Source organism: Balaenoptera borealis (assembly GCF_965194805.1).
Source record: "Balaenoptera borealis genome assembly, chromosome: 19".
Lineage (NCBI taxonomy): Eukaryota > Metazoa > Chordata > Mammalia > Artiodactyla > Balaenopteridae > Balaenoptera > Balaenoptera borealis.
In genome coordinates this window covers 65776711-65804251 of record NC_138878.1, presented here as the reverse complement: position 1 = coordinate 65804251, position 27541 = coordinate 65776711, and the positions used below count along the sequence as shown (strand labels likewise).

At 53.5% G+C, this 27541-nt stretch overlaps 2 protein-coding genes and 1 long non-coding RNA gene across 14 annotated transcripts in view; 2 read left to right on the top strand and 1 right to left on the bottom strand.

Annotated features, from left to right (window-relative positions):
• The window catches only part of LAIR1 (leukocyte associated immunoglobulin like receptor 1), a 58173-nt gene extending 50419 nt beyond the window's left edge, over nt 1-7754 (bottom strand). Inside the window, exon 1 of the mRNA XM_082368312.1 lies at nt 7712-7754. The gene's annotated coding sequence lies outside the window, so the exon portion shown is untranslated. The remainder of the gene's footprint in view (nt 1-7711) is intronic.
• Nucleotides 1-10430, top strand: part of LOC309616964 — a 40363-nt gene extending 29933 nt beyond the window's left edge. Inside the window, exons 2-5 of one of the 3 annotated variants that reach the window (XR_014237682.1) lie at nt 2478-2993; nt 5376-6031; nt 6616-8147; nt 10344-10430. This is a non-coding gene — a long non-coding RNA (uncharacterized lncRNA). Of the gene's footprint in view, nt 1-2477; nt 2994-5375; nt 6032-6615; nt 8148-10343 lie in introns of those variants that run through there. The other 2 variants (XR_014237683.1, XR_014237684.1) reach the window with 2 other exon arrangements.
• Nucleotides 10431-10754: 324 nt separating this feature from the next.
• On the top strand, nt 10755-26772 carry TTYH1 (tweety family member 1). Of its 10 annotated transcripts, none has more exons than XM_082368162.1 (14): nt 10755-10980; nt 13301-13479; nt 15371-15482; nt 16295-16515; nt 18897-18992; nt 20266-20338; nt 20666-20741; nt 21250-21305; nt 21448-21540; nt 21785-21877; nt 23178-23320; nt 23942-24022; nt 26282-26399; nt 26664-26772. In XM_082368162.1, exons 1-14 carry the CDS (start codon nt 10855-10857, stop codon nt 26664-26666), a joined length of 1470 nt encoding a protein of 489 aa, XP_082224288.1. In that variant the 5' UTR covers nt 10755-10854; the 3' UTR covers nt 26667-26772. The 10 variants fall into 10 exon arrangements, 8 of the variants coding, with proteins under 8 accessions (XP_082224288.1, XP_082224292.1, XP_082224293.1 ...); XM_082368166.1 differs by lacking the exon at nt 26664-26772 and adding an exon at nt 23448-23493 and having other exon boundaries at nt 26282-26394; XM_082368167.1 differs by lacking the exons at nt 26282-26399; nt 26664-26772 and adding exons at nt 23448-23493; nt 24280-24487.
• The last annotated feature ends 769 nt before the right edge of the window (nt 26773-27541 follow it).

Genomic DNA, 27541 nt, shown 5'->3' with positions numbered 1-27541 from the left:
CAAAACTGTCAAGGTCATAAAAATCCAGGAAAGAGGGAAGAACTGTCACAGACAGGAGGAGACTCAATGTCATGTGGGATCCTGGATTGGAGAAACATTAGTGGAAAAACGGGAAATTAGAATACAGTCAGTAGTTTATTTAATTCTAACGTGTGAATGTGGATCTCTTAGTTTTGACCAATGTACCCTGCTTATATAAGATGTTAACGTCAGGGAACTTAAGTGAAGGGTATAGGTACCATCTTTGTACCATCTTTACAACTCTTCTGTAAATCTAAAGTTATTTCAAAATAACAGTGTAGGGAGTCCTCTGGCGGTCCAGTGGTTAGGACTCCGCACTTTCACTGCCGAGGGTGCGGGTTCAATCCCTGGTGGGGGAGCTAAGATCCTGCAAGCTGCTCATTGCAGCCAAAAAAAGAAAAAAAAAACCCCGCAGTGTAAAATTAAAAAGTAGAAAGTAGAAACAAAAACAGACAAGCATCAGCAACTCTACTTCTGAGTATATACTCTGTTAAAAACAAAACAGGCTCAAAATGAAGTCACTTAGGCTAAGCCCCGTGTCACCCAATAAGACTTCATTACAGGGACTTCCCTGGTGGCTCAGTGGTTAAGAATCCGCCTGCCAATGCAGGGGACACGGGTTCGATCCCTGGTTGGGGAAGATCCCACATACCACGGAGCAAAGTAAGCCTGTGCGCCACAACTGCTGAAGCCCGCGCACCTAGACCCTGTGCTCTGCAACAGGAGAAGCCACCGCAATGAGAAGCCCGTGCACCGCAACGAAGACCCAATGCAGCCAAAAATAAATAAATAAATACATTTATTAAAAAAAAAAAAAGACTTCATTACAGTTTCTGCTCTCCCAGAAATGGAATCTTAAACCAGTCAATCAGGAATCACCTTATCAGCCCTGATTAGGTAACCTGCCTGATAGACCCTGCCATCCCCTAAAGGAAAGCAACCTGGTGGTAACCAACCCACTTTTTTGCCCAGTGTAACTTCCTCACTGCTGCTCCCTTCTGCCTATAAATGACTCGCATTTTGTACAGCTTCTCAGAGCTCCTTTCTCTCTGCTTACACTGGCTGCTGCCCGACTCATGAATTGTTGCATAAGCCAATAAGATCTTTAAATTTTACTCAGCTGAACTTTGTTTTTCAACAGCCCAAAAGAATTGAAGGCAGAGTCTCAAACAGAATTTGTCTACGCATGTTTATAGCAGCATTATTCACAATAGCCGAGAGGTGTAAGCAACATAAATGCCCATCAAAGGATGAATAGATAAGCAAAATGAGGTATATACATACAATGGAATACTACTCAGCCTGAAAAAGGAAGGAAATTGACACACGCTACAACATGGATGAAGCTTTGAAGACACTATACTTAGTGAAATGACCCAGACACAAAAAGACGAATACCGTATGATTTCACTTGTATTCAGTATCTAGAGTAACCAAATTCACAGACACAGGGAGTAGAATGGTGCTTACCAGGGGCTGGGGTTTGGGAATGGGGAGTTATTGAGTTATCATTTAATGGGCATAGAGTTTCAGTTCTAGAAGATGAAATAGTTCTGGAGATGGATGGTGGTGATGGTTGCACAACACTGCAAATGTACTTAACACCACTGAACTGTACATTTAATGAGAGCTGAGATGGTAAGTCGTATGTTGCGTCTTTTACCGTAATTTTACATTTTTTAACTAAAAATGTTTTTAAAAACAAGCAAAAACCCAATCTACTTGTAAAGTTACGGAGAGCTGGAGAGTTGTTTTTTGTGAAGGTGCACAAACCTTCTTGGGACTTCCCTGGCGGTCCAGTGGTTAAGACTCTGTGCTTCCACTGCAGGGGGCCTGGGTTCGATCCCTGGTCAGGGAACTAAGATCCCGCATGCCTCGCGGTTTGGCCAAAAATAAATAAATAATTTTTAAAATTAAAAAAAAAAAAAGGGGGGCTTCCCTGGTGGCGCAGTGGTTGAGAGAATCTGCCTGCCAATGCAGGGGACACGGGTTCGAGCCCTGGTCTGGGAAGATCCCACACGCCGCGGAGCAACTGGGCCCGTGAGCCACAACTACTGAGCCTGCGCGTCTGGAGCCTGTGCTCCGCAACAAGAGAGGCCGCGATGGTGAGAGGCCCGCGCACCGCGATGAAGAGTGGTCCCCACTTGCCGCAACTGGAGAGAGCCCTCGCACAGAAACGAAGACTCAACACAGTCATAAATAAATAAATAAATAAATAAAAGAACGTGAATTTCTAAAAAAAAAAAAAAGAACCTTCTCAAAGGAGAGCATAAAAGGATGTTAAAAGCGGGAATAAGAAAAGCCTGGGAGGTGTTGAAAACATCAGTTTCCTTGATTGTGGTGATGGTATCACAGTGTTTGTATTTGTCCAAAGTCATCAAATAGTATACATTAAATATGTGCAGTTCTGTGTATATCACTTATACCTCAATAAAGCTGGGTTGTTTTTTTTAAAGGGAATTTCCCCCATCTCTGCCCTTTGATTGAGGTCCCAGTGGGAAAGTGCATAGGTGATAAATGTCTGCCTGTTCTAAAGAGAAGCTTCAGACATGCAGAGGTCCAGAGTGGCACAATTACCCCATCACCCATCTTTAGGTAAGGGACTCATAAGAAGGTGGGGTCCTTGCAGACGTACTTTGCAGAATAGAGTGGGCATTCCCTTCTTGTAGGGTGCTGTGGACTGAATATGCTCCCACTCCCCAACCCCAAAATCACATGTTGAAGCCCCAACTCCCAATATACCATTGTATTAGGAGGTGGGGACTTTGGGAGGTGATTAAGTCATGAGGGTGGGGCCCTCATGGTGGGGATTAGTGACCTGGCAGGAAGAGGAAAGCACACCAGAGTGCCCCCCACCCTGTGTCTGTGTCTCTGACTCTCTGTCTCCCTCGCTGTCTCCCATGTGAGGACACAGCTAGAAGGGCGGTCAACTGCAAGCCAGGAAGAGACAGTGCCCCCTGCCCTTGGAACCTGTGAGTATGGCAAACCATCTTGCTGAGACAGTAGCCTCCCGATCCTTTGGCCTCACCGTGCTTGAATAATAATGAAGTCTATTATTTTAAGACATCTCAGAACCTCCATGGGACAGAGCTGGAGCATGGTGGAACGGGACAGGATCCCCTGAATTTGGGGCTATGGGGCTGGGGTGTGGGGAGGTGAAGCTGAGCAGCTGGGGGGAACCTCCGCCGCTGGCACACCCAGCACACACAGCAGAAGCAGGTTTGCCTGGCACTGAGACCACCCCAGAGGACTGCCGGAGGGGGGGAAGGCCCCGGGGGGTGGGGCGCGTGTATCGTGAAGAAGAGCAGGGGCCAGGAGGGTCACGGTAGGACAAGGGCTGAGCGAGTGCAGCACAGAGCGGGGGATGACTTCGGGTGGTACCATGATAGGTAAACTCCCACTGCAGAGTCTGGCGTGATCCAAGCTACTTTCCCCTCATGTTAAGATCTGCTGCAGGCGTTCCTGGACGGGCGGACCCTCCATCCTACGCAGGACCCTGCTGCGGGGTGGGTCGGGGGGCGGTGGGAGAGACAGGCCACGCCTGGAAATAAGGGATGCCCGTCATCTCTGTAAATACTGCAACGGCCAGAAGCAATCATGCCCACCAGGGAGATAAATGCCAGTACCTGGTGGGAAAGGACACGCGGAATGGATGTAATGCTCACCCCACGTCAGGACGGTCCGCCGCAGGATGCAAACAATCTTACGTAACATCCGCTTCTGTCAATATCACTGCGCAACCGCAAAACACCCACTCTTGCCATAGATGATGACTTGTTTCTTTGCCTGGTACCCCTTTATCCTCGCTTTCATGCGCCCTCCTGTAGAAAAGATTTCTTGTTGTTGTTGTTTTTTTTTAATCTGTAGAGAAGATTTGCATTCTTTTTTTTTTTAATTATTATTATTATTTTTTAAATTTTATTTATTTATTTATTTATGGCTGTGTTGGGTCTTCGTTTCTGTGCAAGGGCTTTCTCCAGTTGTGGCAAGTGGGGGCCACTCCTCATCGCGGTGCGCGGGCCTGTCACTATCGCGGCCTCTCTCGTTGCGGAGCACAGGCTCCAGACGCGCAGGCTCAGTAATTGTGGCTCACGGGCCTAGTTGCTTCGCGGCATGTGAGATCTTCCCAGACCAGGGCTCGAACCCGTGTCCCCTGCATTGGCAGGCAGATTCTCAACCACTGCGCCACCAGGGAAGCCCTTCTTTTTTTCTTAATGTCAATTTTTAAAAATTGAAGTATAGTTGATTTACAATATTGTGTTAGTTTCAGGTGTACAGCAAAGTGATTCAGTTATATATATTTATTGAGATTATTTTCCATTATAGGTTATTATAAGATAATGACTATAGTTCCCTGCGCTATACAGTAAATCCTTGTTGCTTATCTATTTTATGTATAGTAGTTTGTATCTGTTAATCCCATAGTCCTAACTTAGCCCTCCCTGCCCCTCTCTTTCTACTTTGGTCACCATAAGGTTGTTTTCTATGACTGTGAGTCTGTCTCTGTCTTGTATATAGATTCATTTGTATTATTTTTTAGATTCCACATATAAGTGATATCATGTAATATTTCTCTGTCCGACTACTTCACTTAGTATGATAATCTGTAGGCCCATCCATGTTGCTGCAAATGGCATTATTTCATTATTTGTGTATGGCTGAGTAATATTCTGTTATATGTATATACCACATCTTCTTAAACCAATCCTTTGTTGATGGGCACTTGGGTTGTTTCCACATCTTGGCTATTGTAAATAGTGCTGCTATGAACACTGGAGTGCAGGTATATTTTTGAATTAGAGTTTTCATCTTTTCTGGATATATGCCCAGGAGTGGGATTGCCAGATCATACAGCAACTCTATTTTTAGTTTTTTGAGGAACTTCCATACTGTTCTCCATAGTGGCTGCACCAATTTACGTTCCCACTAACAGTGTAGGAGGGTTCCCTTTTCTCCACACCCTCTCCAGCATTTATTATTTGTAGACTTTTTGATGATGGCCATTCTAACTGGTGTGAGGTGAAACCTCGTTGTGGTTTTGATTTGCATTCTCTAATAATTAGCGATGTTGAGCATCTTTTCATGCACCTGTTGGCCATCCGTATGTCTTCTTTGGAGGAATGTCTATTTAGTTCTTTTGCCCATTTTTTGATTGGTTTTTTTTTAATATATTGAGTTGTATGAGCTGTTTGTAGGTAAGACTTCTTGAGACACCCAACCACAGAGTTGCCCCTGCTCCCTGACAGCACCCAAATCCAGAGCAAGCTCTCTTCCTTTGACCCTGCTCAAAATGACCCAATGAATCTAAAGCCGATTATAGCATCTTTCTAACACCCTCTGTGTCACTTTCTCAGGCTGCCATGACAAAGCACCACAGACTGGGGGGTGTCAACAACAGAAATTTATTTTCTTGCAGTCCTGGAGGCTGGAAGTCTGAGATCAAGGTGTCGGCAGGTTTGGTTTCTTCTGAAACTTCTCTCCTTGGCCTGTAGATGGTTGCGTTCTTGCTGTGTCCTCACGTGGTTGTCCTTCTGTCATGTCTGATCTCCTTTTCTTATGAGGGCAGCAGTCATATTTGATTGGGACTCTCCCTAATAACCTCATGTTAACTTAATAACCTGTCAAAGGCCCCATCTCCAAACATAGTCACATCTGAGCCACGGGGGGTGGGAATTTCAACATATGAATTTAGGGGGACCCAAGTGCAGCCCGTAGCACCCCGTTGCTTGGTCTGTGTTACCTCTCACCCCAGGATGTGTGTTCTCTCTCACTGTGATGAGTACTAAACCCAGCTTGTTCAACTGCAGGTATGTTCCTGGCGGTCTTGGGTATCACAGTAATTTGCTGCTGAAGAAGGGAAGCAGGAATTCTTGGTGGACTTGAGGGAAGGAGGAAGGGGGGGCGGCTTCCCAAGGATTCCCATGAGACAAAGAGCCATCAGACTGGCACAGCTTGGGAAGGAGAAGAAAGAAAGGAGTGTCTATCTCAGAGACTGGCCAAAGAGAGCAAGGTGAGCGGGCAAGCCAAGCATGGGTCACCCCCTCCCTTGGTCTGTGGGGTCTTAGGTCAAGCCTCCGCCTGGAAACGGGGAGTGACTGCGCTGGATGTCAGATGGATGTTTTGATATTAAGTTAGGCTGGACTGTTGACCCCCTGAAATTGGGACAGTTGGAAAACCCCCAGATGGCAAGAAAATCTAGAAGATCTGCTCCTGATATAGCCACGGAGGAGGGAAAGGGGGCTCAGACAGATGGAGTGTGAAGGCAGGGTGAGAAAGAATGAAGCTGTCTCCTGTTCGCACCCGTGAGCCTAGACTTTTTTTTTTTTTACTCTTTATCATTTAAAAAAAAATGGATTGCTTTTTTCTAAATAAAATTTTTATTTTAGAATAGTTTCACATTTACAGAAAAGTTGCAAGGATGGTACAGAGAGTTCCTATACACCCTTGGCCCCATTTCCCCTGCTGCTAACATCTTAGATTGCTCTGGTGCCTTCGTCACAACTAATGAACCTAGATTGATGCCCTGTTGTTAACTACAGCCCATATTTTATTTGGAGCTCCTTGGTTTTTACCTGTGTCCTTCTTCTGTTCCAGGACCCCATCCGGGAGACCACAGGACATTTAAGCTCCTGAGGCTAGCCTTGGCTCTGATGGTTTCTCAGCCTTTCCTTGTTTTGGATGAACCTGGCAGTGTTGAAGAGGACTAGTCAGGTATTTTGTAGAATGTGCCTACCTTGGGGTTTGACTGATATTTTTCTCATGATTAGACTGAGGTCCTGGGTTTAGGGGAAGCAAACCACAGAAGTAAAATATCATTTTCCTCACATCACATCAAGGGTACAGACTAGCAACATGACTTTGATGCTGACCTTGAACTCCTGGCTGAGGCAGGGCTTGTCGGGTTTCTTGACTACAAAGTTACTCTTTTTCCCTCGTTTTTGTGCTGGTCCCTTTAGAAGGATGTCATTGTGCTCAGCCCACACTTAGGGAGTAGGGAGTTATGCTCTACCCTTGAGGGTAGAGTAGCTACATAAATTATCTGGAATCCTTCTGCATGGGAAATTTGTCTCTTCTCTTCCATCTCTTACTTTATTCACTCAATTATTCATATCATTCTGGACTCATGGTCATTTCTTTTTTTTTAACATCTTTATTGGAGTATAATTGCTTTACAATGTTGTATTAGTTTCTGCTGTATAACAAAGTGAATCAGCTATACGTATACATATACCACCATATCCCCTCCCTCTTGCGTCTCCCTCCCACCCTCCCTATCCCACCCCTCTAGGTGGTCACAAAGCACCTAGCCCATCTCCCTGTGCTATGCGGCTGCTTCCCACTAGCTATCTATTTTACATTTGGTAGTGTATATATGTCAATGCCACTCTCTCACTTCGTCCCAGCTTACCCTTCCCCCTCCCCATGTCCTCAAGTCCATTCTCTACGTCTGCATCTTTATTCCTGTCCTGTCCCTAGGTTCTTCAGAACCATTTTTTTTTTTTAGATTCCATATATATGTGTTAGCATATGGTATTTGTTTTTCTCTTTCTGACTTACTTCACTCTGTATGACAGACTCTAGGTCCATCCACCTCACAACAAATAACTCAATTTCATTCCTTTTTATGGCTGAGTAATATTCCATTGTATATATGTGCCACATCTCTTTATCCATTCATCTGTCAATGGACACTTAGGTTGCTTCCATGTCCTGGTTATTGTAAATAGTGCTGCAATGAACATTGTGGTACAGGTCTCTTTTTGAATTATGGTTTTCTCAGGGTATATGCCCAGCAGTGCAACTGCTGGGTCATATGGTAGTTCTATTTTTAGTTTTTTAAGGAACTTCCGTACTGTTCTCCATAGTGGCTGTATCAATTTACATTCCCACCCATTTATTTCTTATTTGGGTTATAATCCAATACTACTTTATCATGTTGCTCTAATTATAGGCCTGTCTCTTTTTTTTTTCTCAACATTTTAGTATGAAAAGTTTCAAACAGACAAAAAAGTTGAAAGAATGTTACAGTGAAAAAAAACAAATAATCTAATTATAAAATGGTCAAAGGACCTGAACAGACAAGTTTCCGAAGAAGATATTCAGATGGCAAACAGGTACATGAAAAGGTATATATGTATGTTGTGTGTGTATAGATATAGATATATAGATATAGCTATATATATATATATATATATACACACACATATACATATACATATATAATCATTAGTGTACACCTTAAACCTACACAGTGTTATATATCAATTATATCTCAATAAAGACGGAAAAAATAAAGAATATTACAGTGAATACCTAGACACCCACCACCTAATGCTACCATTAATATTTTGCTTTATTACATATCTATCCCCCTGTCAACCCACCTTATTTCTTTTTTGATCCATTTCAAAGGAAACTGCAGACACCACTAAATTCCCCCCCATACTTAAGCATGCATATCATTAAATAGAGTTCTTTTTTCCCCCGAGGCAAAATTTGCAGTGAAATGCAAAATTTGCACAAATCTTAAGTGTACCACAAGTGCCACCCAAAACCTTATCAAGATACAGAACAATGCCATCACTCCTGAAAGTCCTCTCGGCCCCCTTCCCAGTCAGCCCTGTCCCCACCCTCCCAGAGGCAACCACTGTTTTGATTACTGTTGCCACCATAGATTAGTTTTGTCTGTTCTTGAACATCACCTAAATGGACTCATACCATATATACTCACAATCACCTCGTGAACCTGATGAGTCTCCCAGAATTTACGTCATGGGGAGCACATGTGAGTTCTTTAGCTGGGACCTGCCCTTGTCTTTTGTCAAGAGGGGCTGGTCAGGAGGCCTTCCTGGAAGAGGCGGCATTGCTGCCTCTCTCTGGCTTCCTTCCTGCCTCTCTGGGCTGCTCCTTCTCAGCTTCTTTGTGGGCCCATTTCCCTCCGCTTGCCCCTTCCACGGCAGTGCTGCTCAGCGTCTGGCTAGACCAGAGCTTACAAAACAGCCAGCACCAACCCACGGACAGGTTTTATTTGGCCCACACAGTATTTTTTTTGTATTTGAATTAGCTTTAACATTTAAAAGCTGAGGGATTTTGCTTTTAAAAATATCCAGATTTCTGTCGTCTCTTGGAAATTTGGAACATCTGGCGAGGCTGTGTCCCTCTCCCCACATGGCAAGAATTGGCTGAAACAAAATATCAATAGCAACAACCTGTGCTCTGAGCCCTCCCCCACGCTGGGGGTGGGGGTCCTAACGCACCCAAGCCCTGAATTAACACCTATAGAGTTTGGGATGGTATTGGAACGGTATTCAGCCAAGAACCCTGGAAATGCTCAGGGACCACCCTGGAATAGCCATTCGTCTTCCCCAGGAGAAGCAGACCCAGGAAACAATGGCAGGAGGTCAAGGAGAACAAATCTCTAACAGACAGCATCTCAGATCTCCCATTCATCAACATAATCCCTGTCGTCACCATCATCACCTTCATCCTCCTCCTCCTCATCCACACCGTCGACATAATCACTCTCATCACCACCCTCATCATCACCTTCATCATACCATTGTCACCATCCACAGCACCATAATCTTCATCATTGTCATGACCATCATTATCCCTAGGACCATCACTACCACCATTATTTTTCTCCCTAGTAATGAGATGGGCAACTACCCCCAGCCCTTTCTCACCAATCGGGAGCAAAATATTGGGATGAGATGGGCGGAGCACTGTCTCCCCTTTCTCCCCCCTGCCCATCACATCCCCCCCCCCAAGGGAGGCCATGTGTGGGGACGCCAGGTGGCGAAGTCTAGCCCAGCTCCACAGGGGTGGGGGAACCCCTGGGGCAGATTCCTGGGGACCTTAGTTTGAACTTCAGCAGTGACTGGCCGGGTGGTGACCCTGGAACAGCCAGGTCCCCTCTACTTCCTCCACTACCAGTGCGGTATCAGTGGGTTCCTGTGAGACTCAGCAGAGGTAGCGGCTGGAAAAACACTTTGTAAACCGTAAAGTGAATGACAAGGGCAGGTGGATCCTTGTATACATTGAAGTCTTTCTTAATCAGTTTAGAGAGGTTCTTTAACACATGGGAGGCATCCTTATAAAGATGGGAGGGGGTCCCCCAAATAGATGAGCAAGTTCTTCTTGGAGTGGGAAGAACCCTTCTGCACGTGCCAGGGGTCCTTACTGCAGACATGCGGGTGTACATTCTGGAGTGGTCTATACACATAGGGAGGTTTGTGTCTAGAAGCTGTGTCCTTATACAGATTTTTTTTTTTTTTTAAGTGGGAGAAGGCTTTTAACCCACATGGAGGCGTCCTTTACAGGTGAGAGTACGCTTACAGAAGTGAGGGGTTTTTATTGATGCAACTGACCATGATTTGTAACTGATCATTATTTGTAAAATGCTGCGCAAACACTAGCGACCTCTGCACAGACACGAAGGTTCTTCCTAAAGATAAAGGGATCGTTATGCTGTGGGGTGATTTAACACTATGAGCGGCCTTCTACTGGATGTCGCTGTTCAGCCGAGCTCTGTTGGGCCGCCTATGCGAGCAGCGCGGTACCTGCGCGGGGGCCGCAGGTGGGAGCCGCCACCGAGGGGGCTCGGGGAGCCCGACTCGCGGTGCGGCAGTCCCCCCCTCGGCCGCCAGGGGCAGCACCATCCCTGCCCTGCCCGCGCCTCCCCCCTCCTCCCCCAATCTCCGCCCCCCACACCCTCCCTCCCCCCGCTCGCTCCCCTGAGCCCCGCCAGACCCCGCTCAGCCCGCGCCCCGCTCCGCTGCCGAGGCTTTCGCAGCCCCGGCGTCCGCCCCGCTGAGCCCTCCCCCGGGGGCCATGGGGGCGCCCCCGGGCTACCGACCTTCGGCTTGGGTGCATCTGCTGCACCAGCTGCCCCGCGCCGACTTCCAGCTCCGCCCGGTGCCCAGCGGTTTCGCGCCCCAAGAACAAGAATACCAGCAGGTGGGCGCGGGCACGGGGTCCTGGGGGCGGGGGCTGGGAGCTGAGTGACAGATTCCTGTGTTCTCTGGGGGTGGGAGCCGGGCCGGGACTTTGGGGTACCTGAGGGAGCAGGAGCCTGGCGTTCCCGTACCTGGAGGTTCCCCTGGGAAAGGCGCTGGGGAACCAGACCCCTTGCTCCTTAAATAAGGGAGGGCTGGGGCCTGGACCCCTGGATCTCAGAGGAGGGAGGGGACTGGGCGCCCTTGGATTCCCGGGTCTCTGAGAGCTGCGCGGGAAGCTAGGGTCATCAGGGGGATAGGTCCATCGTGTCCTAAAAGACGACCCCTTCCCTCATGGGATCAGGGCAATCCAGTTAAATACGTCCCAGTTCAGGTGGGACCCAGGAGATAGAGGAGCTGACATGGAGAGGAAAAAAGCTGGGGGATGCCCTGATTCTGGGACGGGATTGAGACCTGAAATGGGGAGCGGGGTGAGGGGTTTTAGGGCTGGAGCTGGGAAAACAGGGGAGGCGCTGGGAGAGACTTCCAGCCTGTCCCAGGACGGAAGGGGCAGGCAGGCAGGTCGATGGAGGGGGGTGAGGATGAGGTAAGGTGTGGGGACTGGAGAATGACAGAAACGGGGCCAGAGGGTGGGGCTGGGTGGGAACCTTAAGGAAGCCGGGGTCCCTGGGGAAGGGGGCCCAGCCTGGGTCAGCTCCAATAGGGGCGAAAGAACTGTCCCCTGACCCAGTTTAATTCAAGTCCTTGACTTTGAGATTAATGAGCAAGGCTTGGCTGAGCTGGGGATGGGGTAGGGGGTGGGGAGGATGGTGGAGCCCTGGGATGGGTCCTGGGCCCTGCCTGTAAGGTCTGAGCCCCTCGGATCTGTCCTGGGGGGCTCCCGGGACAGGGGGCTGGGGATTGGCAAGCTGAGAAGGAGGGGTTCCCAGGAAGGCAGAGAGGGGGACGTGTGCTGTATTCTGAGCTATTTGGGTCATGGCTGGGCTGAGCCAGCCGTAAGAAGCTCCTCCCTGCCTACTCCACGCCGCTCTGTCCCCACCAAACGGGGACTGCCAGCCCCTCTACCACAGCCTGCGGGTTACACAGTCCCAGCCTCCAGAGCCAGTACTCGGCCACCTGCTCTCGGCCAAGGAGACCTCCCCACACGGATGCCACGCGCGGGGCCCCCACCCCAGCCACCACCAGAGGCACCCAGGGAGGCTCGCTCTGCCCCCGTCGACAACAGGGTGACAGTGCTGGGACACACACCCAGGAGGGGACAGCTGGGAAAGTAATCAGGGACTGGGTGCCTCCGTGCTGGGGGGACACGCTCACACACAATTAGACACACACTCTCACACGTGCATTCACACTCACGCACATATACACGCTCACATATGCACACATACACACCCACATACAGATACACGTGTACACACCCATATACTCACACTCACATGTATACACCCACACCTTCACATTTACACACACATTCTTGCACTCAAACGCTCACACACATGCATCAAGTATACACACATTCACACACTCATATGTTCACATACACACATTCACACATACATTCACACACTACCTCTTTCCCTCTCTCTCTCTCTCTCTCTCTTTCCCCCCCATCCTCCTCTCGCCCCTGCTCGGTCTTCACTCTCCCAGCCTCCCGGTCCCCATCTCTGAGTTGCGCGCGCGCGCACACACACACACACACACACGCGCGCGCGCACACACTGTCACGGAGGCTGTCACGCCCCCTCCCCCTGAGTCCCTGGGTGACAGACTCACGCTGCGGTGGGTGTGCAGAGCTCAGCATCAGGGGAGAGGAAGCAAACAGTGAGTGGGGAGGACCAGCGCGGGGGAGGGGGGTGGGAGTAGGAAGCCTGCCACCCCCAACCTGGCACACATCGCCAGGAACAGGTGCCCCCTCCCGACCCCTGATCCCACAAGGGTCTGGGGTCCAGGTCTTGGCATGTCCTTGGATGGTGCTTCATTCCAACCAGCTGGTTTTGGTGAGGAGAAAACCGAGGCTCAGAGAGGGGAGGGCCCCTGCCAAAGGTCACACAGCCTTTGGAGGGCAGAGCAGAAGTTGAACCCAAGACTTGGGCCTCCTAGTTGGAAGCTCCCTCCAGCCCCAAGTCCCAGAGCCCTGGCTGCCAGCCTGGGAGGGGCTGGGAATGCCATCTTTGCTCACAAACCTGAAAACCATGGCTTGGGCTCGGCCCCCCAGCTAGCCAGGGATGCCTTCCACCCAGAGATCCCAAACCCAGAACCTCCAGCCACACAGGGAGGGAGCCCGGAACCCCTGTGATGCCTGATGTCACCCCCTTCCCCAGGCCCTGTTGCTGGTGGTGGCCTTGGCAGGCCTGGGCTTGGGCCTGAGCCTCATTTTCATTGCTGTCTACCTCATCCGCTTCTGCTGCTGCCGGCCCCCAGAGCCGCCCGGGGCCAAGAGCCCTCCGCCTGGGGGAGGCTGTGTCACTTGGAGCTGCATTGCTGCCCTTCTCGTCGGCTGGTAATGGGGCCCCAGGGTGGGTGGACACTGGGGATGGGGCTCCCCAAGCTCTCTATCAATCATTCTTCCTGGTGGTGTCCCAGCAGGGGAGAATTGCTCCCATTTGATGGATGGAGAAACCAAGGTCAAGAGGAGAAGTGACTTCCAAAGGGCAGCCAGCCTGGCAGGATGGCCTAGGGGTTAAAGGCTGGGCAGTCAGACTGCCTGGGTTTGGTTGCTCTGCCGTGGAACAGCTGTGTGACCTAGGCGAGTGGTATAGTTTCTCCAGGCCTCGGTTTCCACATCTCTAAAATGGGCACTGTAGTCACACCCACCTCCTAGTTGTGTGATTAAATGCAATGTACAGTGCCTGGTTCACAGCTGGACTCCATAAATGTGAACTAGGGATGTCATTCATTAACTCATTCATTCATTCAGCAACTATTTCCTGAGTACCTACTATGTGCCAGGAAATACCAAGCCAGACGAGGTCCCTGCCCTCATGAAGCTGATGTCCCGGTCAGGCACAGTAAAGGGATATTTACAATCCAGGAGCAGCCCTGAGTTGGTCTAACTCCTTCCCACGGTAACCCTGCTGGATTCAGAGTTGTCACAATCAGTTTTCAAGAGGGAGGCTCAGGGAGAGGCAACTTTTCAAGGCCAGGTGGGCCAAGTGGAGATTCAGACCCCAAAACCCCTAGGAGCCCAGGGGCCACCGCCTGGGACACCCTCAGGGGTGGGAGGAGCAGGGCACGTGAGGGCGCACCATTTACCAAGAGCCAGCTCTGAGCCCCTCCCCGGCAGGGCAGCACCCACCCCTCAGGGCAGATCTGGGCACTCAGGACCTGGGGCTTGGGGGCGGGGAGGGCGGGCAGCAGCCGGAAAGCCGCTGGTGCCCCCCCACCCCCGCCAGACCGGGCTCCGCCACTGCGGGGAAGCAGCAGTGTGTGTGTGCGGGGGGTGGAGGTGGGGGAGGGGGACCGGGAGTCCCAGGACGCTTCCTCGTCGGGCTCTCCTGAGCGGAGGGGGGGCGGGGAGGCGGACAGAGGCCCTGTGCGGGAGAGACACGGCCAGCCCCCGTGGCCGGGGAACAAGAGCAGCTTTGTAGCCCTGTGAACAATGGGTACGGGCGCTGGAGCCGGCGCCGTCGGATCCCAGGGCAGGGGGTGGGGGCCTGCGGAGCGCGGGGCTGGGAACTGCGAGGGCGTCCGGGCGTCCGCCGCCCCGCTCCAGGCCTGGCCCCCTCCGCGGAGGGACCCAGTGTGTTGCGGAGGGAGAGGGAGGGGGCCCGTATTCAGGCCCCACAATGGAGCTCTGTGTGCCGGCAACCGAGGGGCGGGGGCGCCCGGCTTCTGGCCCGTCGGGCCCACATTCCCTTGCTTCCCTCCCAGCCGTCCAGAAGCTTGGGTCCTGTGGGTGGGGGGAGGCTGGGAGCTCCAGGCTTGGGGTCCCCCAGGAGTTGGTGGAACCAACTCCGTGGAACCCCCCAGGAGGCGGGGGAGGGGACGGCTGCATCCTGAAGGGACAGGTGCTGAGGACCCCGGATGCTTGGGGAAAGGATGGAGAGCCTGGGTGTGGGGTGGCAGTCACTAGGGGGGAGGACTTCCCGTCCTGGGGCTGGGCATGGCAGGGTTTCACTCCGGGGAGGTGCGAGTTAAATCTGGGGGCCTGTTCCCCTCCACCTCTCCACCCACCATTAGCATCACAATGACGTCCCTGGGCCGGGGGAGTGAGACCTTCCCGTTACCTTGGCAACTGGTGGGGGCCAGGCTGGAGACGTTCCTTTCCCACGATGGGCTGGACCAATGGGATGGGGTGGGAGATGGGATTGGGTGTGTGAGGAGGTGGGGGGAGCGTGGCGGCCCCCAGGGTCCCAGGACCGATTGTGATTTCCCTTCCCTCCTCCTCTTAGCGCTGGCATTGGCATCGGTTTCTATGGCAACAGCGAGACCAGTGATGGGGTGTCCCAGCTCAGCTCTGCACTGCTGCATGCCAACCACACACTCACTGCCATTGACCACCTGGTGAGGGGCCAGGCACTGGCCAGACCCCAGATCCACACCCAGACTGGTTCCCCACACCTGGGCAAAGGGCCCCCTCCCAGGGAAACAGGGTCTAAACTCAGAGCCAAGACCCCAGACCCAGAATGTCAGGTTCCAACATGCAGATCTCAGACTGTATGCCCAACCCCCAACCCTGACTGCAGATTAGGGCCTCACACATGGCACCATCAGAACCTTAGCCCAGATCTGGGATTCGAGCCTAAATCACACGCAGCCCCAGCCTTGGACTTCAGCTCACAGCCCAAACCATTCAGAGACCAAACACCAAAACCCAGCCCCTGCCCTCAGGTCAGATCCAGGACGGAGACCTGATCCTTGGCCCTGGTGCAAGGTTAGAGACCTCAGGGCTCAGACCCAGGACTCAGACGAGAAGCCTCACTCTGATCCGCAGCCCCAGGGTTCCAGACCCGGGGCTGAGACCCAGCCTGACCTCAGACCTTAGATTTCATGTCCAGTTGCAACCCTGGAACCCAGACGTGAGACCCCAGACTCAGGAAGGCAGATGCCAGCGTCAGACCTAGGATTCCAGACTTAATCTCAGTCCTGGGGCTCCAGCCACGGACCTCTCCGAGCTCCTGACAGAAGCCACAGGACTGCATGAGCTGGACCGCAGAGCCCCTTCCTTCCCTTCCTCAATCCTCAGATGCCCTAGCGCCCAGATCTCAGATACCCGCCCCTGCTCGCTCCTACTTCGCCCCCCCAGCCCTGTCGCCCAACCCCTGGCCACCCCAGAGAACGCCCTCCCCCGACTCCAGGCCCACCCCTGTGCGCAGGTGTTGGAGATGGTGGAGAGGTTGGATGAGGCCGTGAGGACAGAGCTGACCACTCTGGAGGAGGTGCTGACGCAGCGCACGGAGCTGGTGGCGGCCACCCGGGGGGCTCGGCGGCAGGCAGAAGCCGTGGCCCAGCAGCTCCAGGGGCTGGCCTTCTGGCGGGGAGTGCCCCTGAGCCCCCTGCAAGTAGCCGAAGATGTGTCCTTTGTGGAGGAGTACAGGTAGGTGACCGCTCTTCTGCTCCGTGTGGCAGGGAGCCCCTGCCTGGGTGATTGTGCCCCCAGGGGACCTTGGGAGACATATCTGGGTGTCACAGCTGGGGGAGGGGCATGCTACTGGCACCAGGTGGGCAGAGACCAGAGATGCTACTGAATATCCTACAATGCACAGGACAGCCCCCGACGGTAAAGGATTATCTGTGCTAAGTGCCAGTAAGTGACAGCAACCCTGGCGTAGAGAGAAGGACCCAGTGATCCCGTGCCCACTCAAGTATTCATCCATTTACTCCCTCCCTCAATGTACTCACTCCTTCATTCATTCATCCTTGACTCAGCCATTCATCAAGTCACTCTTGCACTTCACTCATTGAATCTCAGACTAACTAGTTCACTTCCTCGGTTGTCCATCTGACGCGTGTATCCACCCAACAGATATTTATTTACACCTTCTGGTGAGAGAGGTGTACCCAAATGGTCAGGACCATGAGCTCAGACGGCCACTCCCTAACCACGTGATCTTAAACAAGTTACATGCCAGCTCTGTGCCTCAGTGTTCCCATCTGGTACCCGTGGCAATAATGGGTAGCAGTACCCTCATTGGATTGTGGAGGATCTGTTGGGTCATTATCTGTCAAGTGCTTACAGGGGCGACCAGCACACGTTATATAGGTGTCTGTAAAATATGGGTTTTTTTAAGATAGAGCGATGAACAAAACAGAGGGATTCCTGCCTGCCTCACAGTGGGCGGACCAATAAGAAACAAATGCATGAATGAGATATTGTCTGTAAGGTGGTGAGTGTTAAGAGCTCTGGAGAAAATTAGGTGGGAGATGGGAATGGGATGGTCTGGGGACAGAGGATGGCAGTTTTGGGAGTGGGGGGTCATCCGGAAGGCCAGACTGAGAAGGTGACATTTGAAGGACATCTGGGACGGCCATCTTTCCCAGCAGCCAACATGACGGAGTCCTCACTGCTTCGTCCGCGAGGAATTATTTCTTTTGTTCATCCGACAACTGAGGGTCCCAGCCAGACATGGGAGCAGAGACAGGGAAGACTTGGTCCTGGATTCTGTGCTCCAGGGGGAAGGCAGACCTGGGCTGAAGCAGTCCGCAATGAGGATGCCCCCTGCAGGGCATCAGACAGGCCTGGGTCCCAGTGAGTTCAAGTTCTGGGTTCTGGCCAAGCTCAGGGGTGCAGGCCCTGGGCCTCAGCCCTGTTTCAGGGGGGCTGGGGGGTGACTACACCCGAGTGAGGCAGACCCATCATTAACAGGAAGTAGCTTCTGGATGCACCAATACGAGAGTGCCTGGCACTTGGGAGTCCTTCAAGGAACATGGCCGGTTTCCTGGAAGGAAATCGGGGCCCCCAGCGGGAGAGCTTTGCTGGGGGAGTTCTTGGTGGCTGAGGGCAGAAGTGCTACCTGCCCCTGACGGAAGTGAAGTGAAGCTGGGGCACAAGAGCTGGCGGTGGGGACATGGGGAGCAAAGGCCTGGAGGTCAGCTGGAGCTGTGGGCCCAGCTTCTCCTTCCCGGGGAGAGCCTGACCCTCCAGCAGTCCGGGAAGGAAGGGCACAGTGAGTCCCCACAGGGGTCTGCGCAGAGGCTGCCACGGAGCGGGGTGGCGGTTCCCTTGGCGCTCTGGCGACGTGGGGACCGCTGAGAGCGATGCTATTTATTGATCATCTCCGAAGTGCCAGGCGCTGTGCTGTGGTCTCATGTACGTCTTCCTCTCCAACCAGAGTGAACTGATCGTTCACTAATACTGAATTCTTACATGACATTAAACGTTTCCTGACGCGTGTTCAAGCTAATATTCAAGCGCGTCCATGTTGGCACTCTTCTCGGTGCTTTATGGTTTAGCCTCACGACAACCTTTGGAAGTAGGTGCTGCTGTTCTCCCCGAGTCACTGGCGGGGAAGCCGAGACACAGGAGGCGAGGTTACTGAGACCAAGTTGCAGGCAGGCAGGAAGTGCAGGGGCTGGCATTGCGACCCAGGCCGTCTGCCTGCAGACCCTGAGCCCTTGGGTCGTGCCCTGTGTTGCTGAGTACATGCTTGGGAATGAGTCCCTCTGCTTTCCAGGCTGGGGTGGAGGGGCCGGGGCCCTGAGAGCGTGCCACTCACAGGGCTCATGCGTGGTTCGGTCAGGGTACAGTCCTGGGACCTGTGCTCTAAATGGCTACAGTGGCCGGCCTCCCAATGCACCCATTTCACAGATGAGCCTGGCTGTGGCCTGGAGACTGGGCATCAGGGAGATCACATGTCCAGGCAGAGCCGGGAGAACGTGCAGGTGCTGTCACCCTCTGCCGAGTCCCGGTCTGGGAGCCTGGGCACGTGAAAGGCTGGAGTTGCTGCTTCAGCCTCACCCCTGTCACCCCCTCCCCAGGTGGCTGGCCTACGTTCTCCTGCTGCTCCTGGAGCTACTGGTCTGCCTCTTCACCCTCCTGGGCCTGGCGAAGCAGAGCAAGTGGCTGGTGATTGTGTAAGTCTGGCGGCTTCCTGGCAGCGGCACGTGTCACTGAGATCCCACAGCGCTCTTCCGAGAGGGGCCACGGTCCTTCCCAGGCCCACACTGGTTTCATTCCCTTGTCCCACGAACCTCCATGGAGTTCCTGGGCTGGGCTGGCACATAGAAATCAGGCTCAGAGCTGCCCAGGAAGGGGGCGGGCAGGAAACAGGCTGTCCTCACAGCAAGAAGTGCACCAAAATCCTAGAAAAGCAACGATAGTAATGCTTGTGCTGAGGATTGGGGTGATCACTGACCCTCTCAGTTGCCATGACAACCCTGTGAAGGAGGTGCTTGTCAGATGCCTCTCTGGAAGATGAGGGCCCTGAGGCAGAAAGCTATCACGTGGTGTGGCGGAATTAAGGACCACACTCTTACTTAAAGGTGCGTTCTGTATGCCCGATGCTCTTCTGGAACCCTCGCACTAACCCTATGAGGAGGTCCTTTCCTTCTCCCCATATAACAGAAAGGGAGACGTGCTCAGAGAGGTTAGGCCACTTGCCCAAGGCTGCACAGCCAGAAAGTACTGGAGCTGGGATTCCACCTAGGCCAGCCTATCCCACTTGGAGGAGCCTTTGTATCCTCCCTGGCCCTGAGGGGGGCCACGCTTGTGCCCGCCACCATTCCCACACTCCCCCCGGGGTGAGAGCTCCTGCCATCCCATCCAGGCCCCCTGAAGCTTGAAGATGGTAAAGCACAGTGGGCAGGGCAGGTCTGGGGCTTGCGGCCAGGCCTTCAGTTTGGCCCCCTCCAGGTGCCCTTCTTTCTTGCTGACCACCCTCCAATGCGGATCCCCCCCCAAACCCCATCCCCAGAGAAAACCTGGAAGGTGATTTCAGCCCTGGAGCTGTCTCCACTCCTGGGAGGAGGAGTCTGGGCTGAGAGGGAGGCTGACCAAGCAATGGGTGAACCTGGGAGCAAGCTCCTGCGGAATTCAGAGCAGGGAAATGGGGCCCAGGGGTGGGCGGTCCGGAGCAAGGCGGGGACAGACGCGGGCTGGATCCGGCCAGCCCCTCACCCCGTATCCTCCCCCAGCAGGGCCAGATGTTCAGTTTGACGTCAGCAGCCTCGAGTCCACACCTCTCCCCCCACAGCCTCTCTGCCCCTAGTTGTTACCCTCTTGGCTCCAGAGGTGGGTGGAGGGTAGGGCTGGGGCTGTGATGGGATTAGGGGTGGGGGGAGGCAAGAGGTGAGGTGGGAGATTAAGAACCCCAGAACCCCCAAGTCCAATCCCTCCTCCCCACCGTAGGATGACGGTGATGAGTCTCCTGGTTCTTGTCCTGAGCTGGGGCTCCATGGGCCTGGAGGCAGCTACAGCCGTGGTGAGTGGTGCGGGACAGGCCCTTGGGCTCCAAGACTTATGGGTGCCAAAGGCCCGTAACTCCTGGATCCTGGGGCAGGATGGGAATAAATGCCTTAGGTCCTGAGAGGAAAGACTTGGGGGCCAGGAACGCAGGTTCTGAAGTTTCCAGCCAGTTTCCTAGGTCCTGAGGGACTGGACTTCTGGACACTTGGGTCTGAGGGAGGAGGGACTGGGGGTCTGGACTCCTGGGTCTGGGGTGGGGGGGGCTAGAGAGCACTCAGTTCTGTGGGAGTGTGGAATGGGGGCCGTTTCTGTTCTGAGCCTCCTTTCCTGCTGCCCCTTTCAGGGCCTCAGTGACTTCTGCTCCAGTCCGGACACCTACATCCTGAACCTGACCCGGGAGGAGACTGGCCTTGGCTCAGGTGATCGCATCTCCAAGCGCACGCCCTGGGTCCTCGGGCCTCTCTGCGCGGTCCTCCTGGGATGGGGTGAGGGTGCGCAGCCGGCAGCCAGGCCCTGCCCAGTTCAGCAGAAGCTCTCGGCACCTCCCCTGGTGCGCTGGAACAGAGGGAGGGCTAAAGATGATGGAGTCAGAGAAAGGGGTCCTCAGGCTGGAGCTGAGGGATGGGAGGATTTGGCCACTTGGAGAAAATGGGGGGGGAGCACAGTTGAGTCAAGGGGAGGGTGGCAGAAGCAGGGGCTCGCCGGGAGTGTGTAGATCAGCATGTTTCTGGCTGTGGCTGGAGCAGAAGGGATTAGGGGCTGGGAGGGCTGCCAGTCTCAGAATGCGAGGTCATTGGGACCGCAGGAGGGTCCTGAGCTGGGAGGGGTGGAAAGTGTGGCCTTGCCCCCTCCCGCCTTTCCCCAGGGAGGCCCCGGGGCTCAGGCTCACAGCCTCCCCCCTCTTCCCCTCTTCCCTTGCCGCTTCAGACATCCTGAGCTATTATTTCCTCTGCAACCAGGCCGTCTCCAACCCCTTTCAACAGGTTAGGGCTGCGGGCAAGGGAACCGGGTGGAGGAGGGCGCGGCTGGGGCCTAGACTTAGGGATCCCGGGGGAGGATGAAGGCGCCAAGTGGGCTGGGGGTGTCAACCGCTGGCTCCTCCTCCCTCCCTCTGGCTTCCCGCAGAGGCTGACTCTGTCCCAGCGAGCTCTGGCCAACATCCACTCCCAGCTGCAGGGGCTGGAGCGAGAAGCTGTCCCCCAGTTCCCTTCTGCGCAGGTCGGCGGGCCGGGTGCTCCTTCTGCACCCCGACTCCCAGGGGAAGGAGGGGCGGGAACCTGGGTCTGTGGGCGGAGCCTTCGAAAAGGGGGCGGGGTGGTGGCTGTGGGCGGGGTCCGCAGAAAGGGGCGGGGCGGTGGCTGTGGGTGGGGCCCTGGCTTGTGAGCCCGCAGAAAGGGGCGGGGCCTGAAGAGATGGGCGGAGCCTGAAGAGTTCCTGGGATGACAACCCCCTGCCACCGCAGAAGCCTCTGCTGTCCTTGGAGGAGACGCTGAATGTGACAGAAGGAAACTTCCACCAGTTGGTGGCACTGCTGCACTGTCGTGGCCTGCACAAGGTGACCCCTGTCGCCCTCCCCGAATTCTTCTCGCAGGGGAGCCTCTGCCTAGACCCAGAAACCTAGGAATATCCTTTCTGCTTCCTGTTCATTCGTCCAGCAAGTTCTGCTGGCCCTTCTGAAGCCCCTCTGGACTCAGCACAGCTCACACTGTCACCGCTGCTCCCGACGGCCGCAGGGCCTCTTCCCTGTTGCCTGCTTGCCTGCCCCCTGCTTGCCTGCCCCCTGCTTGCCTGCCCCCGTCTGTCCTCCGCACAGCAGCCAACAGCCCAGTGAGCCTTTTAAGCACAATCGGGTCTTCTTCCCGCGCTGAAAACCCGCAATTACCCCTGCAGGCGGATTAAGGTCCTGGCTTCTCGCCTGAGCTCCGGGGCCTGTGTGGTTGGCCCTGGCCGGTTTCGGCCTCAGCCCTTTGCTTCCCCCTAGCCCGCACCCTTTCCCCCAGCAGCCTGGCGGGTCTCCCAGACGACAGTCCCCCACCTCCCATCGGCCGGGTTCCTTCCTGCTGGTGCCATCTTGCTGTCGGGACCCCAGTACTGCTTTCCAAACCCCCTCTCTCATTAGCTCATTGTGTTCTGAAGCGACCTTCTGGGGCCTGATTGCTGAAGTTTCCCCGGTACTTGGAGCAATGTCTGGCACAGAGCAGGCCCTCGGCCAGCCCCTGCTGAATGACTTATGGCTGGCCATTCAGGAAATGGTGCTTCTGCCGGTTTCCGGGGATGACAGTAATGTCAGCCAGTGTTGACTGAGTGTGCGTTACGTGCAGGCGGCAGTTCTACACCAGTTGTTCTTCTAAGCCTTGTTCTCAGTGTTGTTCTAAGCCAGAGATTTTGCCCCAGGGGACGGTGGCAACGTGTGGGGAGACATGTTTGGGTGTCCCGGCTTGGGGAGGGGGTGCTACTGGCATCTAGTGGCTGGAGGCCAGGGCTGCTGCTCAAGGACCTGCAGTGCAGGTGCCACCCCGTTCAGCACACACACAGTGATCTGCCCCCGTGTCAGAAGTGTCCAGGCTGAGACGCCCGGCACTCAACCAAGGCGGAGCTGCTGTGGCGTCTGGTCGTGGGGTGGGGGGCTGGGCTCTCGGTGATGGAGAGGAGGCCGCAACTGGGGTTCCCGCTTGCAGGTGTGATAATGACAGTGACCACAGCGCCTACCGTGTGCTGAGCGCCTTCTGCGTGCCAGGCCCTGTGCTGCGCACAGGCGACGGGAGGAAACTGAGGGACGCGTTCAGCGTTGCACAGCCAGGTGGACGGTCTGAGCCGTGTGCATTGCCCGCTGATGCCCTCTCCCCCCGCCCCAGGATTATGGTGCAGCCCTGCGGGGCCTGTGTGAGGACGCCCTGGAAGGCCTGCTCTTCCTGCTGCTGTTCTCCCTCCTGTCCGCGGGGGCCCTGGCCACCGCCCTCTGCAGCCTGCCCCGCGCCTGGGCCCTCTTCCCACCCAGGTCAGGAGGGGAGGGGGGCAGGGTCTTGGCGGAGGGGATGGGGGAGAACCACTGAGCCACTGTTAGGGGGCAGCCTCCTGATGGACCCCCATCCTGTTTCTCTGCCACTCCCCCCCTTGCACCCCAGTGACGACTATGATGACACAGACGATGACGACCCTTTCAACCCTCAGGTATTGGACGCCTGGGTCTGAGGGGGGAGGGGCTGGGTCCTGGACCCCTGGCTGTGAGGGGGGAGGGGCTGGGGGCCCGGACCCCTGGGTCTGAGGGGGGAGGGGCTGGGTCCTGGACCCCTGGGTCTGAGGGGGGAGGGGCTGGGGGCCTGGACCCCTGGATCTGATGGGGGAGGGGCTGGGGGCCTGAACCCCTGGGTCTGAGGGGAGAAGCTGGGGGTCTGGACTCCTGGGTCTGAGGGAGGAGGGGCTGGGGGCCTGGACCCCTGGATCTGATGGGGGAGGGGCTGGGGGCCTGAACCCCTGGGTCTGAGGGGAGAAGCTGGGGGTCTGGACTCCTGGGTCTGAGGCAGGAGGGGCTGGGTCCTGGACCCCTGGGTCTGAGGGCCCACACTACAAAGCCAGATTCCCTAGTCATGCCCTCTCTCGCCCCACATCTCCCTGGCAGGAATCCAAGCGCTTCGTGCAGTGGCAGTCATCTATCTGAGCCCTTCCTCCATGCCAGACTGGAGCCTGTTCCCCATCTCCCGTGAGCATCTAGAGTGACACCCCAGCTCCCAAAGCCAGCCTCTGCCCTCCCTCCTTCCCTCCCTATGGGCTCCAGGGCGGCCCTTCTGCCTGCATCTGGTCCGATCTTTGCCTCTCTCTGCAGTTCCTTCCCCAGCTGCCGGAGAAGACCCCACTAACCCAGCCTCACTGGGCTCCCACCACTAACAATGCCCTGGCTACGGACACCTTAAACAGGACTGCCTTCCTGCCCGCCCTGCCCCCTCTATGTGTCCTTAGCCCTGGAAGTAAGCCGAGGGGGTAGGCCAGGGCCCGGAGCTGGCCGGGCAGCGGGCAGACAGCCAGACCCACAGCCTCTCAGCCCTGAAGGGATGTGAGTGCCCCCGCCCTGCCACACCCCAGTGGGCTTAGGGCCCCTGATCTCCACTTGCAGCACCAACTTGGGAAAGGGTTGATTTGAAATAAAAGGGACGACTTTATTTTACAAGCAGCTGGGTCCTTTTTTCTCCCCTCCCCCAATCTGGCCTTGTGGTTGGGGGGGTGGAGATTCTCTTCACCTCTGCTCTCGCCCTGCCTCTTGGCCGCCAGGTGTTTCTCTCCTGTCCAGGCTCTGCAGCAGTTCCAAAGGGATTGTTCTTTAAAAAAAAAAAAAAAAAAAATCCCCCCCACCCCTGATCTAAAAGCAGCACACGTCCTGACGCAGGAAGAGACGCATATCCCTGGAACAGAAGAGACAGCCTAGAAATAGATCTCAGTGTGTGTGTACATATGACAGAAAACAGATTTCAAGTCAGGGTGAAAAGGACTGGTTTCGAAGGAATGCTGACATGATTAGCTCTCCAGCTGGAAGAAAACAGTCTACATGCAATATGGGTGGAAAACCTAAATGTAGACAAGTAAAGGGACAGAAGTATTTCAAGGGAAAAGAGGAGACTTTTGTATATTGTATATCTCGGTTGGAGGGGGAGGATTTTCAGCAAGGTATCCTAAAGACTGAAAGGAAAAGATAACTTATTTGACAACTTGTGGAGTGAAAAAAATACCGTAAAGTCAAGAGGCAAAATGACAGTCTGGGGAAAATAGTTTGTTTTTCTAAAAATACACATGGCAAAGAAATAGATAATTCTTAATACATACGTATAATCTGCAAAGCTTCCACAAACCAAGAAAAAGATGACCCAACTTGAAAATAAGCATCTAAGATGAACATTCAGTGAAGTGAAAATCCCAATGCCAGTGAACAGACTAAAGGGCATTCAAATTCTAATAATCAGGAAGCGCACCGTGAAACAAGCAGAAACTTTGTTTTCACCACCCAGTGAAAAAGAATTATTATAAAATTAAAATTATAAGATTATCATATAAGGAAAGGAGGGCTCATGTCCCGTGCTGGCCAGGATGTGGCGGAACAGCTCGTGCACCACTCCTGAGGCTATGAGCTGCAGTCCAATGAAAAAAATAGTCTGCTCACATGTGACAGACCCTTTGACCCGACAGTCCTACTTGTGGGAATCAATTTATGGAAATAAAGCAGAGACACGTAAGGATGTATTTTAGGCACTGTTTGCTGCAACGATACTTCGATCAGCTAAACTCTGGAAACTAAAGTCCATAGAAAGAGGACGAGCCCAGTAAACCGCTGTACAGCAGGGCTCTCGGAACGTGACAGCTCTTGGCTGGGTTTGGAATCTTGGGAGAAAGCCTGAGAGAGGAGAAATTTGAGGTGGGAGTGACAGACAATGGCTGCGGAGTGGGCAAATGCAGAGCGGGATCCCTGTGGTTAAGAGCCCAGGCCCGCTCCTGACCACCAGGTGGGCGTGGGTCGTCGCTCGACTAGCTGGACCTCAGCTATGTCATCCATCAGAGAGTGTCAAAGACAGCTCCCCAGTCCCTCCTCAGCAATTCCAAAATCCAAAGAGCTCCGTTAGACCAAAAGTCTTCCCTGAACTCACTGGGCAGCAAAGCCCAACCTGGCACGAGGTTACTTACAGACTATTTCCCTGCCTGGTGTGAATATCCATCTATTTCTCTACAGAAACACTGATGGGGTTACTTCCAAGTGCTGGGCAGGGTACTGAGGGTACCGTGTCCTCTGTGGAATATACACCATGTTCTCTCTTGAAAGTCTGAAAGATCCTGAATCCCCAAACACGTAAACAGCCCCAAGGGTTTCAGGTCAGGGCTTGTTGGCCCAGAGTGCCAGATGTCAGGTGTCCAGTGGGGGCCTGCCGTAGGGGACAGCTCCATGCTTGCTAATCGTTTCCATCTTGTACACCGAAAGGAATGTTCCAGGAAGCCTTCGATGTGTGGGCCTGAAGCTGGGAGAGAGAAATGGATCACAGTTACCAGAGAGGGACACCGGGGGCCACCCTCATGGACTCACTAATTCTCATGACTGGGTGAGCTGTCTGGCCCTGGGGTTGGCCCATCTGCGCTTCTAGCCGCTTTGCTCTCAAATACTGCCCTCTAGTGACTCTGAGTCTGTGTCCAGAAGCTGGTGCTCCCTGAAGTGTAGGATGCTCACAAAGTACCCTGAGATTCAGGCTGCCTGATTTCCTGCCAAGGGGCCTGGGAGTGATCTTTAATCACGAAGCCCTAACCAAGAAAAAAAAGACCATTTTGGCCTAACCTTTACAAAAGGGAATTCTATTTTCATTTTTAAGTGACACACATGAGGACTTACACTTCTGAACAAGATGGAGTAACGGACTGGATTTGCTGTCCTTCCTGAAACGACCAAAATGCCAGACAGAATATGTGAAATGACGGTGCTCAAGACTTGACATCAGGCAAAGAGGGAGGAGGGAGGGTGATTGCTGAGAATTGGAAAACACCTAGGTGACCCCTGAAATCGCCACAGCCTATGAGTTTCTGACCACAGGGCAGGGGACCTCCCTAAGGCCCCACCTAAAAGTGCTCTAAAAAATAAAGTCTATTTTTTTAAAATGCTCAAGCCAAAAGAAGGCAGAAAAAGAGGAAAAGGGGAACAAAGAAAGATGGGACAAACGGAAACCAAATAGCAAGACGATAGATTTAAATGTAACCTTACCGGTGATCACATTACAATAGTTATAAACACCTCTTTTAAAAGGCAGAGATTGTACGCTTGGGTAAAAAACAAAGATCGAACTATCCGCTATGTATAATAAACCCACCTTAAATCTAAGGGCTAAAAGTAAAGGGATGCTAAACGCAATGGGGTACCCTGGATTGGGCTCTGGCACAGGAAGGAGAAAGGCACATAAAGGGGAAAGTGGTGAAATTCAAATAAGGTCTGCAGTTAACAGTAGTGTGCCAGTATTGGTGTCTTAGTTTTAACAAACATACTACAGCATTGGGGGAAACTGGGTGTAAGGTAGGAAGGACTTTGAATTATCTTTACAACATTTTTGTAAGCCTGAAGTTACTCTAAAACAAAAAGTTTAATTAAAAAACAAAAGGATGGAAAAAAAGGTCAACTGTGGTAACAGTAACAAAGTGACACGCAGTTATCAACAGAAAAGTTTTTAATAACAGAAAATGGGAAGGAAATCGCTGCATC

What these genes read in the sequence shown, in the direction of transcription:
- TTYH1 (XM_082368160.1), top strand. Translation starts at nt 10,855, where the DNA reads ATGGGGGCGCCCCCGGGCTACCGACCTTCGGCTTGGGTGCATCTGCTG. An exon ending in ACTGTCGTGGCCTGCACAAG is followed by an intron (nt 21,878 to 23,177) that starts GTGACCCCTGTC and finishes CCCCCGCCCCAG; the next exon opens with GATTATGGTGCAGCCCTGCG. An exon ending in GAGCCTGTTCCCCATCTCCC is followed by an intron (nt 24,023 to 26,281) that starts GTGAGCATCTAG and finishes GTACACCGAAAG; the next exon opens with GAATGTTCCAGGAAGCCTTC.